At 34.1% G+C, this 13,857-nt stretch overlaps 2 protein-coding genes across 2 annotated transcripts in view; both read left to right on the forward strand.

Moving 5' to 3' along the window:
- Positions 1–3,933: 3,933 nt before the first annotated feature.
- On the forward strand, positions 3,934–5,283 carry LOC18106115 (UPF0481 protein At3g47200). The gene has a single exon (XM_006373653.3). The coding sequence runs from the start codon at positions 3,934–3,936 to the stop codon at positions 5,281–5,283; it is 1,350 nt and encodes a 449-aa protein (XP_006373715.3).
- A 3,502-nt stretch (positions 5,284–8,785) lies between these two features.
- Positions 8,786–13,857, forward strand: part of LOC18108887 (UPF0481 protein At3g47200) — a 43,647-nt gene continuing 38,575 nt past the window's right edge. The window contains exon 1 of the mRNA XM_024587985.2: positions 8,786–9,156. Within this exon, the coding sequence (XP_024443753.2) occupies positions 8,836–9,156 (321 nt within the window). The 5' untranslated portion in view covers positions 8,786–8,835. The remainder of the gene's footprint in view (positions 9,157–13,857) is intronic.

Here is a 13,857-nt window from a genome sequence, read left to right on the forward strand (position 1 = left end):
AATTTGTTCATTTTCTCTGCACCCGGGTTCGATTCTCTCTATACATACTTGTTACCCCGCGGTACCTTACCTGCTCATTGGGCTTGCAGGATGTTTAGTGGGTCCGGGGATTAGTCGTGGGGCGCGTAAGTTGGCTCGAACACTCCAGATTAATAATAATAATAATAATAATAATGTGTAGAAATAAAAAAATAAAAAAATTGTTTGATTTGCTCGAAATTAACTTTGAAAACACAAATAAGAGAAAAAAACTAAAATATAATTCCTGTACTTCTGCCGGTCCACTCCAACCAATTTAAGATGCATACATACTTTAAAATTGTTTAGTGCTCAAAACTACATGCAGATATATAACAATTCGAAAAATCAATCAACCAACAATTATATTTTACCAATAATTCGATAACCTTAAGTAAAATCCATCGGCCAGATTTTAAATCCTTTGACTAAAATAGATTGTCATAACCCAATTTTTGACTCTTTTACTTTAATTATTATTATTTTATTTACTGAAAAAAAATATAAAAAAGTGATGATGAAAAAAATAACAATGATGAAAAGCAAGTAAAATGAAATAAATGAAGAATGAATTAAAATTTGGGTTAAGGCAACATGATTGGAAGTTTTGAGGTTTAATTAAACTTTGGAATTAATCTAATTAATCCAATCAAGGGTTTAATTGGTGAATTGATAAGTTTTGAGACTTAATTAAGCTTGAAATTAATTTAATTCATCCAATCAAGGGTTTAATTGGAGAATTGATAAGTTTTGAGACTTAATTAAACTTGGAGTTAATTTAATTAATCCAATCAGGGGCTTAATTGGAGAATTGATAAGTTTTAGACTTAATTGGACTTTGGATTTAATGGAATTAATTTATTCAGGGACTTAATTGAAAAATTATCAAAGTATAGGGGTGATTATGGTCAAAATTGCAACAGATTAGAGTCCAAGGACTGTTTTGTAAAATACACTGAAATGCAGGGGTCCAATTAAAGTTTGTCCATGGGCTTGCTTATGAAAATTCCAAAACGTCAAGGACCGAAACGCAAATGCCCATTAGCAATCGAACGGCATCGTTTCAGGAGAACTGTTCGTCTTCTTCCGCTCACCAAACCAGAGAAACGGACGCCCCTGCCATCACTGCTCCTGCAATAAACGGTCCTGAGTCTTCATTACCAAGGGAAACGCATGCCATTCGCCGACTATAAAACAACCAGAGAAGGGATGCGCAAAAAAAAAAGAAAAGGGAAAACGGAAGCTAAACCCAGACAAAAGACCAGAAACCGGAGAAAAGAACAGAGGAAAAACAGAGCATAAATCCAGAGAAAGAAATAATACACAGAGAGACGGAGAGAACAAGAGAGCAGCAATACACAGAGACGAGTATTGGCTCTGTCGTTTGCCTTCGCCCCTGCAAACAACGAAAACCCAGAATCAAAACAAACTCCCAGCAGGCCGGCCTCTTCATCATCTACTCGGTTTCAAAAGCAGCTGAAAAAAAAAGACAAAAGGAACACGCAGACAAGTGAACGTAGAAGGAAGATAAAGGGGAGCAGCGGGCGAGGATCCATCAGCACTGTAAGCGTCTTCGGTCTCCAGCACCAGGTAAGCAAACTTTTGCTTCTTTGTTAATTTAATTAGCATTGGCTCTGTGCAAGTGAATTTTAATTCACTTGCACACTGAAGCAACACGCGTGCGTTAGCGCACGCGTGTTGCTCAGCCCAGCCTGGTCACCGGCTTGGGCCAGTGACCGGCTGGGCTGAGCTGGGCCCAGCCCAAAATAATAATAATAATAAAAAAAACAGAAAAGTAAAAAAGGTAAAAAAAAATAAAAAAATGTGTATGCATGAATAAAAATAATGTAAATTTATTGGTTTATTCACTGACTCTAGAGTCAGGAATAAAAATACCGGTTAAATTTATATTATTTTTATTCGATGTATTTTATTTTATTTAGCTAGAAAAATAAAAAAAATATGTGCATGCGTAAAAATCAATTTATTTTTATTTATTTATTCACTGGCGCTAGAGTAGGGAATAAAAAAATATTGATCTAATTTTTCGTAGCTACGAATTTTTACCAACGCCAGAGTTGGAATTATTCGAGCTCGAATATTCACTGGCGCCAGAGTCAGGAATATTATAAACAAATCATCATAGCATAAGCGAAATAAATGTTTAGCAATTTAAGACAAAACCAACAATGCAGTCTGCCTCAGGCAGAACGTTTAAGGGGTGATAATATCTTCCTTTTTACGTAACCAATCTCGAGCCATAGAATCTCTGTTGACCAGTTAGGGTTCCTAGTGACTATAATACCAGGTGGCGACTCCTCAAACAAGACTTTTTCCCTTTAAAGAACCAGATGCCAGAAATCTGTTTTTTTTCTATAATTCGAGAAAAAATTTTTAGGGCCACCGCGATGTCGGGTGCAACACAAATAGGCGAAAGAGAAAAAGTTTATGCAATTTCTTCCTCTATTCCATCTCATAGAGCAGCAGTATTTATATAAATAGTAAAACATACAGTTTAATACAAACTAGCTACGTACCCACTCTATCCATATATTAAAGAAAATGTATGGTAACTTTGAGAAGTGTAGCTTAACTGATCAGACCTTAGATTTACTCTCTAGAAGTCACCAGTTCGAGTCTCACAAATCTCAGAGCCACTGGAGCTTTACATGGTAGTTAACTTCAGGGCTCGTGGGATTAGTCGAGGTGCGCGTAAACTGATCCGGATACCTACGTTAAAAAACAAAAAGGTATGGCAACAAAATGCACCACTATATGAGTTACCCAAGGTTCTTCCTTAGAGTCGCATACTAAAAAACTTTGTTTATTTGCGATTGTGCTATTTGCTGAATGCTTATGCTAAAGTATGAAGTAGAAATAACTCTTGATTTCTTGATGGTTGTTATGCAGCTTGGACCTTATTGAGTACTAACATTCAATGAGAACAGAAACAATCTCTATAAATAATTTTATATTATTCTTTAATAATCTATAATACGTATAGCAAAGTCAATGTTTTAATTAAGCTTGTCCTTAAATTCTACCCCAGTGACAAAGAATTTACTTCCAAGCTTTTTTCTTTAAAAAAGAAATTCTGTCCAAGCTTATTAAGCACATGCAAAAAGAAAACAAATGAAAACACAGGTTGCGTAGCCTGGTAGGGCTCGACTTTTATTCTTTTATCATCACTAAAGACTGGAGAAACAAAAGTTTGTTCTATATATGCTCTTTAATTTTCTTGCACTTTGAGCATGGAACAATCCAATCTTTATCTCCCCTACACGCATTTCTCATGTTATTAGAATATATTACTACCTGCAAATATTGAAACATATATTCTTTAACACTTATCTGCGTACAATTACTTGGGATTTTTTTAATAAATTGTGCACTGGAAATTGGTAACCAGCCATCATAAATGAGATAACAAAGTAAGAAATTAAGCAGATATATTTCAATTTTGCAGCCAGTATGTAGTATTTTGACAAATTAATCACATCTAATGCAATTTTCTTCTGGTTTATTCACAGTGCTATCATGCAACCTACCACTTTAATTTGATGTCAAGAAACTTAACCGTTAAGTTTGATTTTACACTGCAAATTTTATTGCTGAAGCTGTCTACAGTTGAAGAACACGTTTTGGACAAGAGCAAAAACAGTTAAAGCATCAAAGCTCAACTTCCAAGTAAGGTAAGATTCCAGTTCCTAAAAGCTCAACTTCCAAGTAAGGTAAGATTCCAGTTCCTAACTTGGTATTTAATAGATCCGTGGTGACCTGTTCGTGATATGCATTGGAAGTACAGATAAATTCTTTTGTTCACAATATCCTTTGTTCAGTAAATATCTGTACTTCTAATTAATGGGAGAAACACGTATTTTAGTCCCAGAAAATAATAATTGGTTAGGATCCATAATGAGCGTTGAGCGGACAGAGACCTTGAGCCAGCAGCAAGGGCCTAGAATTCGAAGGGTTCCACAGATATTTAGTGGGATTGAATCGAACAAGAAATGTTACGAACCCATGGTGGTCTCCATAGGTCCTTACTACCACGGGAAGCTTGATGGGTTCCTGGAGATGGAGAAGTCTAAATGCAATATGGTGCGCGGATTTGTGCAACAGAGTGGGAAACACAATATTGAAGAGTTGAACAAAACCGTGGAGGATGTGGCTGAAGTGGCGAGAAGATGCTATGATGAGGATGAATCAGTTATACTCAATGACATGACCGAATTCACCAAGATGATGTTTCTTGATGGTTGCTTTGTTATCCAATTCATGCACTGTCTACTTCGTGACCATCAAAATCTGAAGATGTCTAGTCACTTTGCAGCTTTAGTTGCACGAGACATGTTCTTACTAGAGAACCAACTCCCTTTTGTAGTCCTCAGGTCATTGATGAAGTTGAGATTCGGATCAGATGAAGAAGGGATAAAATTGATCAAGGATTTCATTAAGCACATTCGAGCAATGCCCCGTCAACGAGTGTCATGCAGGAAAAAGATATCAAAGTTCTTCAGCAAAACTATTCCGCGAAGAGCAATATCAAACTATTCCGCAAAAGACCCAGAAATGGGAGAGTACTATGGTGCCAGCCATCTCCTTGAACTCTTTCATATGCATTTTGTAACTTCTGTTGATAAGAACGTCACTGTTGATAGTTCACGGACAAGCTTGTATCGTTATCATCCTGCGATGGACCTTAGAAGGGTGGGAATCCATTTCAAGCCTAGCAAAACCAGCCAGTTCACTGATGTCCAGTTCAAACCAACATGGCTAGCTGGGAGACTCCAAATTCCTGCACTAACAATAGACGACTCAACCAAGCCCTTACTCTTAAACTTGGTTGCCTACGAAGCATGCCTCGGTGACAATGACAAACTTTGGGTCACTTCTTACATATGCTTCATGGATTCACTAATTGATCAGCCTGAAGATGTGAGAGAGTTGCGCTCACAGGGTGTACTCATCGTTACCCTCGGAAGTGAAGAAGAAGTCGCGAGACTCTTCAATGAGGTAGCCAATTATTTAGTGCCCAATCCTCTTGCTTTCAACAAAGTTAAAAAGGACATCGAATCACATTGTAGGAACACCTTCAAGCGATGGATCCTTCATTACAAGGGTCCGATTTATACTGTGATTTTTAAGTATTCTTTTATTTTTGGGCTCATAGTAAGTGCCCTGAAGTACGTGAAAGTGTTTCCAGCGGAACCCCTATATGGTGTCTGCAGATTGCCAGGCAATAACAGTACCCTATACCCTTAACTGCATCGTGCTTGATGTGTAGTACTTCTATACCTTTCATATTTCAGCACTATAATTGTCTTGGGAAAATGAGGCTAGGAATAAAAGATGTGAGAGAGGCCTGGAAGAAATCTTCATAGTTTTCTACCTGGCTATCTGTAGCTGCTGCTATTTCTGTTTGTGTTCTTTTTTTTAACGTCTGCCATGTAATTTCTATTTTGTTTTCTAAATAAATACAATCTGAATTCACAAAACAATGTCAAAGAAATTGGAGAATTCACCATCTCTCTTCTAATTTACCCTTAATTTAGTTTCGATTTAAAAATTGAGCTTTTAGTTTCTTTTCAATTTTTTCTTAATCAGTATTCCTCCTTAATGCCTATCATTCCTGATACGGGTAGAATTCATCTCGGATTATTCAGTAAACCCACCAAGTACTACCAGCAATCGTCAAACATTTAAAATTTTGAGCAAACTTCAAAAATGCCCTCCAACTATATAGACAAACACAATTTTACCATCGAACAATTTTGATATCAATTTTACCTTCAAACTTTCACAGATTTTCAATTAAGGACCTCCATTCATTTTAAGACATTTCATCTACAATTTTATCCACATTATTTTTTATATATGTAAAACGACATCATTTTGTAGAAAATTTAATGGTTTTTGTTAAGTAATTCTAACATAAGTCATAATTGAGCTTAAAATAAGGGTAGAATTTATACGAAAAATAGTGGATATAAAATTGATAATTTGAGGGTAGCTGCGATGTTTGCCCTAAAGTTTCCAAATTTAATTGCCTTGCCTCTGTTGATTCTGAAAAAGGATAAAAAGAATTTTCCATCCCAAGCTTATTCATTAATTTAAAAGGAAAACAAAGAAAGGAAAGAAAATTCTGGCTGGCACACCATTTTCTTTCTAAGGCTGTAGATCAGAACATTAAAGATTATTCTATGCTATTTAAACTTTGCTTGCTCTTTGGGTATAGAACTTACCTTTCGTTAACTTTCCCATGCATTTCACATGTTCATCCCTGTCTAACACGGTGTTGAACTATGACAATTTCATAATCCAATGTTCAGTCATGCAAGAACGTTGATATCAAGACATAACCTTAAACTTTAAATATTTTACAGCACAATTTTATTATTGCCTTGTCTGAAGGTCTAAAGATCACATATTTTATCCACAAGGGAAATTAAAATAGTTAAATTAAAGCACCAAAGCTCACTGTTCAAGTAAGCTAAGATCCTTGTTTCTTGCTACAAGCTACTTGAATGGTACTTGTATAAATAGATCCGTATTGATTTGTCGATATGCAACAGGAATACAGACCAAATCATACAATTAGCGTACTAGTCTGTACTTGTTATGGACAAATAACTAGAAATTTCAACTGATGAGATTGCTGGTTCAATTTTCCCACGTAGCAATGAGGAGATCTTCAAATCCATAAGGAAGGATGAGGGGAAAGAGACTAGAAACAGCCAAATCCAGGACCGGACATTCAAAAGGTTCCGCGGATGATTAGTGTGATTGAGGCGAACAAGGATTGCTACGATCCCTTGATGGTCTCCATCGGTCATTTTTGCCATGGAAAGGCAGAGATGAAAGAAATGAAAAATACCAAGCTCACGATCCCTTTGAGCATGGAACAATCCAATCTTTATCTCCCCTACACGCATTTCTCATGTTATTAGTATATATTACTACCTGCAAATCTTGAAACATATATTCTTTAACACTTATCTGCGTACAATTACTTGGGATTTTTTTAATAATTTGTGCACTGGAAAATGGTAACCAGCCATCATAAATGAGATAACAAAGTAAGAGATTAAGCAGATATATTTCGATTTTGCAAGCAGTATGTAGTAATTTGACAAAGTAATCACTATCTAATGACAATTTCTTCTGGTTTATTCACAGTGCTATCATGCAACCTACCACTTTAATTTGATGTCGAGAAACTTATAAACCGTTAAGTTTGATGTTACACTGCGAATTTTATTGCTGTAGCTGTCTCCAGTTGAGGAACACGTTTTAGACAAGAGCACAACAGTTGAAGCATCAAAGCTCAACTTCCAAGTAAGGTAAGATTCTAGTTCCTAACTTGGTATTTAATAGTCCATAGTGACCTGTTCGTGATATGCATTGGAAGTGCAGATAAATTCTTCTGTTCACAATATCCTTTGTTCAGTAAATATCTGTTACTTCTAATGGGAGAAACACACATTTTAGTCCCAGAAAATAATAATTGGTTGGGATCCATAATGAGCGTTGAGCGGACAGAGACCATGAGCTAGCAGCAATTAAGGGCCTAGAATTATTCCAAGGGTTCCACTTGACATGCCAATTATTCAGTGCCTAATTAATCTCTATACTGATATTCAGGTTGAAAGAGGAGAGTTGAAACGATGGATCCTTCGCTATAATTAAGGGTCCTGTTTATGGTGTAATTTTCAAGTACTCGTTTCTTTTTGCCATTATAATTAGTGCCATTATGGCCGATGTAGCAGTATTACCAACGCAACCCATACATGGTGTCTGCAGATTGCCAGATACAAATGTCACCCAATACCCCTAAATATATTTTTGTGATTGTCTCTCAATAATTTCATTGGCTATAATTACTGTTGCTTCAGGTCATTTGTAAGATTTGAACTATTTAAGAGTAAACTTTGGCTAAATTACATTATCATGAACTTTGAGTCAAATTCAACTTAGCTCTTTAACTTTTTATTTTTTATTTGAGTATATCGAACTTTTTTTAATATATAAAAAACAGATTTCTTTTTTAATTTCTAGAAACACAACACTTGTAGTGAAAATACATGATTTAACAACAAAAAAATGTTAACAGATGGGCCTATTTTTTACTAAAAACTAGTTCATGGTACTCAAATAAATAAAAAAGTTCAGAAATAAAATTTAGTTTGATCCATAGTTCAGTATAATTTTGAACAATTGTATATCAATACCAATTAAGATGCAATAAATCAAATATTCCGCATCAATTTAAATCCCAATAGGCGGGTCCTTGGCCAATTAAGTAATGTAATTCTGATCTAATTAAGCTACACTTTTTTTTTTCATCCATTATGTCTTGCATATGGTAAAAAATGATTTAGATAGTATAAGACAGAAATTAAACACAAAATCCAAAACAAATAAACCGGTAGATCATCATGTTGCAAATATTTTTTAAAAAATATTATAAACAAATGAAGGACTATATTAAAAGAAAGAGAGTAGACTATATATGCCTTATTTATGAATTTTCTTTTTTTAAAAAAGACAAGTGATCAGTTACATTCAATTTCTTGAAAACTTGGAAATAAACTGTAATGACTTCATTATTAAAACTGAAACATATGACAGTCATAGTTGCCCAGTAGAAAAAGGAAAGAGCACATATCGCTAGAGCTAAGCAAGCTAAAATATTCCAAACCAAAAGCTACTTCAATATTTTGAAGTCCTATATATAATGGACTCGTATCCTTTTATTGATGTGCTTGAAACAAAATAGTTAAAATCTCCTCCTTTAATAGTCTGCATGCACCAATAATGAGTGCAAATCTGCAGGAAATCGTGATCTCACGCCATGACATAACGATGTCTTCCACCGGGCAAAGCCACTGTGGGTGGCACGACAGCACGATAGCTCACACAAGTGAAGAGATCCACTCTGGATCGCTTGACAGCATGATGGCTGCCACAAGTGAAGAGATCAATGTTTCCAACCGACAAACGGTGCCAAAGTTTCCAAAGGTTCCGTCGACAATTCGTCAAATTAAACAGAACGAGGAATGCTATGATCCATCTCTTGTCTCCATCGGTCCCTATCACCATGGGAAAGATGAACTCAAGGAAATGGAGAAGCTCAAGGTTTCATTCGCCCGCCAGTTTGTCAAGGATTGTGTAAATGACGTCAATCAAGAACGGTACAAAGAAAAGTACCAAGAAATGTACCGTAGGGTTGAGCAAGTGGCCAGCAGAGTAAGAAAATACTATATAGAGAATGAATCAAGCCAGCTCAAGAACGAGGAATTTGCCCAGATGATGTTTTTTGATGGTTGCTTCATTCTTCAATTCCTCTTCTGCCTCTTAAAGCAACCTGAGAAACTAAAAATGTCTAGTCACGATGTCGTTTTGGTTGCAAGGGATTTGTTCTTACTAGAGAACCAACTCCCTTTTGAGGTTCTTAATGAATTAACGAGGTTGAGGTTCGGAGGAGAGAACATGGAATTGTTTGAAGCTTTCTTCAAGCATATTCGTTCAATGCCCACTCAAAGAGAGTCATGCAGGGAAAAGACAAAAAAAATTTTACTAACCATTTCAAATTTTTTTCGCAGAATATTGCCAAGTACAAATCCGAAAGGCCAGGAAAGTGAGATGACTGCCCCTCGTAAGCCTGCAGCCCATCTTCTCGAACTTTTTCATCTCACATTTGTTGGAAGCAAAGATGTCCCCGATGCCAGTACACGAAAAAGCTGGTACAGGGATGATTCTCGAAAGACCTGGTCTGGCCGGTACTTTCCTGCCAAAGAACTTAGGAATGTTGGGATCCATTTCAAACCAAGCAAGACTAGTCTTTTCACCGATGTCGAGTTCAGGAGAACAGTACTCGCCGGAAGACTCTACATTCCTCCGCTAAGCATAGATGACTCAACCAAGCCCCTGCTCTTAAACCTGGTAGCCTATGAAGCATTTCTCGGTGCACCCCATGATTGGGTCACTTCTTACGTATGCTTCATGGATTCATTAATTGATAACCCCGAAGATGTGAATGAGCTGCGAACAAAAGGCATACTCTTCAGTACTCTTGGAAACGACAAACAGGTAGCAGAACTGTTCAATCAGATATCAGATTATTTAGTGCCCAATCCCTATGCTTACGTCGAGGTTAAAAGTGCCATCGAATCGCATTATAGAAACGGGTTCAAGCGATGGATCCTTCATTATAAGGGTCCTATTTATTCCTCCGTTTTAAAGTATTCATTTATATATGGCCTCATAGTAAGTGCCATAAAGGCCTACGTAGTAATAGTTCCCACAAACCCAGATCTCGGTATCTGCAAAATGCCTGCCACAAATTTTACCCTTAACCCTTAAATACCATATTCGTGAATGAGTGTTTTCTTTCTTTTTTTCATCAACAGAGAGGATTATTTGGCCAGTTGCTATGTGTTGCGCCTCTCATGTATTATCCTATCATGAGCATATAAGGTTTTAAGCAAAACGTTTCTGTGTGTTATGAATTATTTAGAGTTCATACATTTCTGTCTTCGATGCTCCATATTGTTGTTCGACCTGTTTGCGTTTTTGTTTGGTTAAGTACTTACATATAATTATTGTTAGTTATTAAAAATCAGTCTCCAAATTATTAAATATATTAGATTAGATTTACTTAAACATCCACTGCAAGCAAGAAAAAGTTTCACTTTAACTCATTTATTTCTGGCATTGTAACATGTGCCATGTTAAGTCCTATGTAGCAGAATTGCAAATGCAATCCATTTATGGTGCCTGTGTATTAATTTTCATAACTGCATAAGTAAATATACTATTTACTGACGCAAATTTCATCTGCAAATATATATACTATTTACTGAATGATGATTTCATATTTCTGTCGTAAGACCAATCCGAACGCTTATATTAAGTCTGTTTGATCTTCAATTAAGTTTTAGTTGTCTCTGTTCATTAATTTGTTCTGTTTTCTCAAGTACAAAACATGAACTTTAAAAGAAGTAGAGAGAGTACAAAAAATGTAAAGCATCTAAGTTTGATTTCCACATAAGCAATTCAATGAACTGTGGGTAACTTGTTATATTATCAACACCATCATAAATATTATATATATTTTTTTATCTTGCTTCCAACATTAAAAAATTATTAAAGAAAAATAATTTATTTATAGAAAAGTATTCTCTTTGATAAATTCAAATAAATAAAATAACTCATTTTTCAAAAACAAATTAGAAAAACAAAATTGCAAAATAAATTTAGCGTAAATGTCATGATGAAACATCTCCAATATGCCCTAATTGTCAATCATATTAAAGGTCATATGATTTAAATGATTTAGAAAAATAAAAAATGATATGAATTTAAAAATAAAAATTATATAAAATTTAATATGATATACCAATTAGTGCATTTTAATTCAAAGAAATAGAATTCGGAGCATTAGATACTCCTGATGAAGTCTTTCCCCTCTTCGTATACTCTTGTCAATACTATGTTTAACTCATTAGCACAATTGCAGTCTTATTTATATTTTTTCAAAGAAGAAGAAAATTAGTCTCTCTACTCAAACATGTCATTTCACATTATTCATTACTGATCACATGTCATTTCAAAAACATAAATCCAACTTTTTATTGACCACATGTCATATCAGATTAAACATTACTGTAAATAAAAAGATTGAGATTAAATTATATTTATTTAAGAGGAAAAAAACTAAAATCAAATCGAATTGAGATAGAAAAGTTGATGTGACTTTTGTCAAACACCAAAACTACAAGAATTGCCTTTTAACATTTCTTCATGCAGCCGACTCGCCATAATTTCTCAATTATTTATATATCTATCTAGAACGGTTTATTTTTATATTTTAAAAGTATTTTTTAAAATTAATATTTTTTTAAATTAATATATTTTTTAATATTTTCATATCATTTTGATGCGTTGATATTAAAAATAATTTTTAAAAAATAAAAAAAAATTATTTTAATATTTTTCTAAATAAAAAATATTTAAAAAAACAATCATAATTATATTTCTAAATACCTTGTAAGAGGGTATGGTGATTTACCTTGAATAATTTGTGAGATGGATTAAGCAAATATTTTTTTAGAGAAGTGAAAAAAGACTAGACTAAGAGTGGGTTGTGCTATAGATTAAAAAATATTATAATTTTTTATTTGATTAATAAATCAAGCTTAAATTTTAATAGAAAATTCTGAAGGCATAGTGTCAAAGAGAACCTCTTTGATGGTTTATCCACTACATGAATTTTATGAAATTAGAATGAAAAGATCTTATTTTGCTAATTTTCCTTGGCTTTCCTGGATTTTCTATAAAAAGAAAATTAAGGGACCAAGCAAGTCATTTCACTAAATCAAATTTTAGTTCATCAAAAACAACTAGATAAAATTTCAGTAGAAGGACAAATTAATTAAGATTCAAGAACTTCGAGGATATATATAACATGTGTGTTTTACCTGAAACTAACATATACTAGTTTCTACATAATACAACTTCATTGAATAATATATAGAAACGCTCGATAAATTTGTTCTCTTTCGTAATTAAATAGTTGCAAAAACTTTTCTTAGGCTTAGAATCCATAATTCCATTATGGCAGGAAAGCACTAATAATATAACGTCCGTCCGTCCAAAATGCTAACTTTATATTGGTTATGATAGTTTTAACTTTGTTCACTTGTTAAAAACATGATCACCATGCTTTGGAGAACAAAGTAAGCCCAACTTCCAAGTTAATAGAACACTTTCTGCAATGTTTTGATTTGTTTTATTTGTTTTTTTATATATATTTCAATGTAAATTTTCTTATTTTTTTATGATTATTGTCTAAATAGCCATGTTTTTAATAAAATCTACTATTATAAAAAAATTAAATGATTGTCCTAAATAATATATATCGGTATGCTTCTGCTACAGTGGAACAGCGAAACAGTATAAAAAAAAATATACTCTTCTTGCGAGTTTTATTTACTAACAATGGAGGGTGAAAAACTAGAAATTATGATTTCTTAATGGTTGTTATGCTAGCTTGGACCTTATTGAGTACTGACATTCATCGAGAACAGAAAGAATATTTATATATGATTTTATATTATATATTTTCTAATGATCTATAATATGCATGTAGCGAAGTCAATCTTTTAATTAAGCGGCCAGATTTTAAACCCTTTAACAGAATACAGATGTGAACAGGAAAAGGGTGGAACGAGTCTTTAAATCCAATCCTAGTCTCTCGACAAAAGGAATTTCTTTCCAGGCTTTTTTTTTTTTAAAAAAAAAAATTCTGTCCAAGCTTATTTAGCACAAAAAGAAAACGAATGAAAACATATGTTGCAGCCTGGTAGGGCTCGACTTCTATTCTTTTCTCACACTAAAGACTGGGGAAACAAAAGTTTGCTCTATGTATGTTCTTTAATTTTCTTGCACTTTGAGCATGGAACAATCCAAATCTTTATCTCTGCTAAAGGCATTTCACATGTTAATAGTATAATTGCTGTCTGCAAATTTTGAAACATATATATATATATATTCTTAGCACTTATCTACATTTTGAACTGCGTACAATTACTTGGGATTTCTTAGTAATTATTATTCTATAATCTTCATCAATAATATACATAACAACCCTGGCATGATATATCAACCAATAAGCAGACATGGTATCGCTAGCAAACCAGTTCTTTCTCTTGAGGGCCATCTCCACAACAAAGGATCAACAACCATATATGTTCTCCGCTATGTATATTTAACTCCGTGTGATTTTTATTTTTATTTTCATAGAGATGTTCAACAGGCTCTGAACCTACATAATGG

Source organism: Populus trichocarpa, chromosome 16 (genome assembly GCF_000002775.5).
Source record: "Populus trichocarpa isolate Nisqually-1 chromosome 16, P.trichocarpa_v4.1, whole genome shotgun sequence".
In the NCBI taxonomy this organism is placed as follows: domain Eukaryota; kingdom Viridiplantae; phylum Streptophyta; class Magnoliopsida; order Malpighiales; family Salicaceae; genus Populus; species Populus trichocarpa.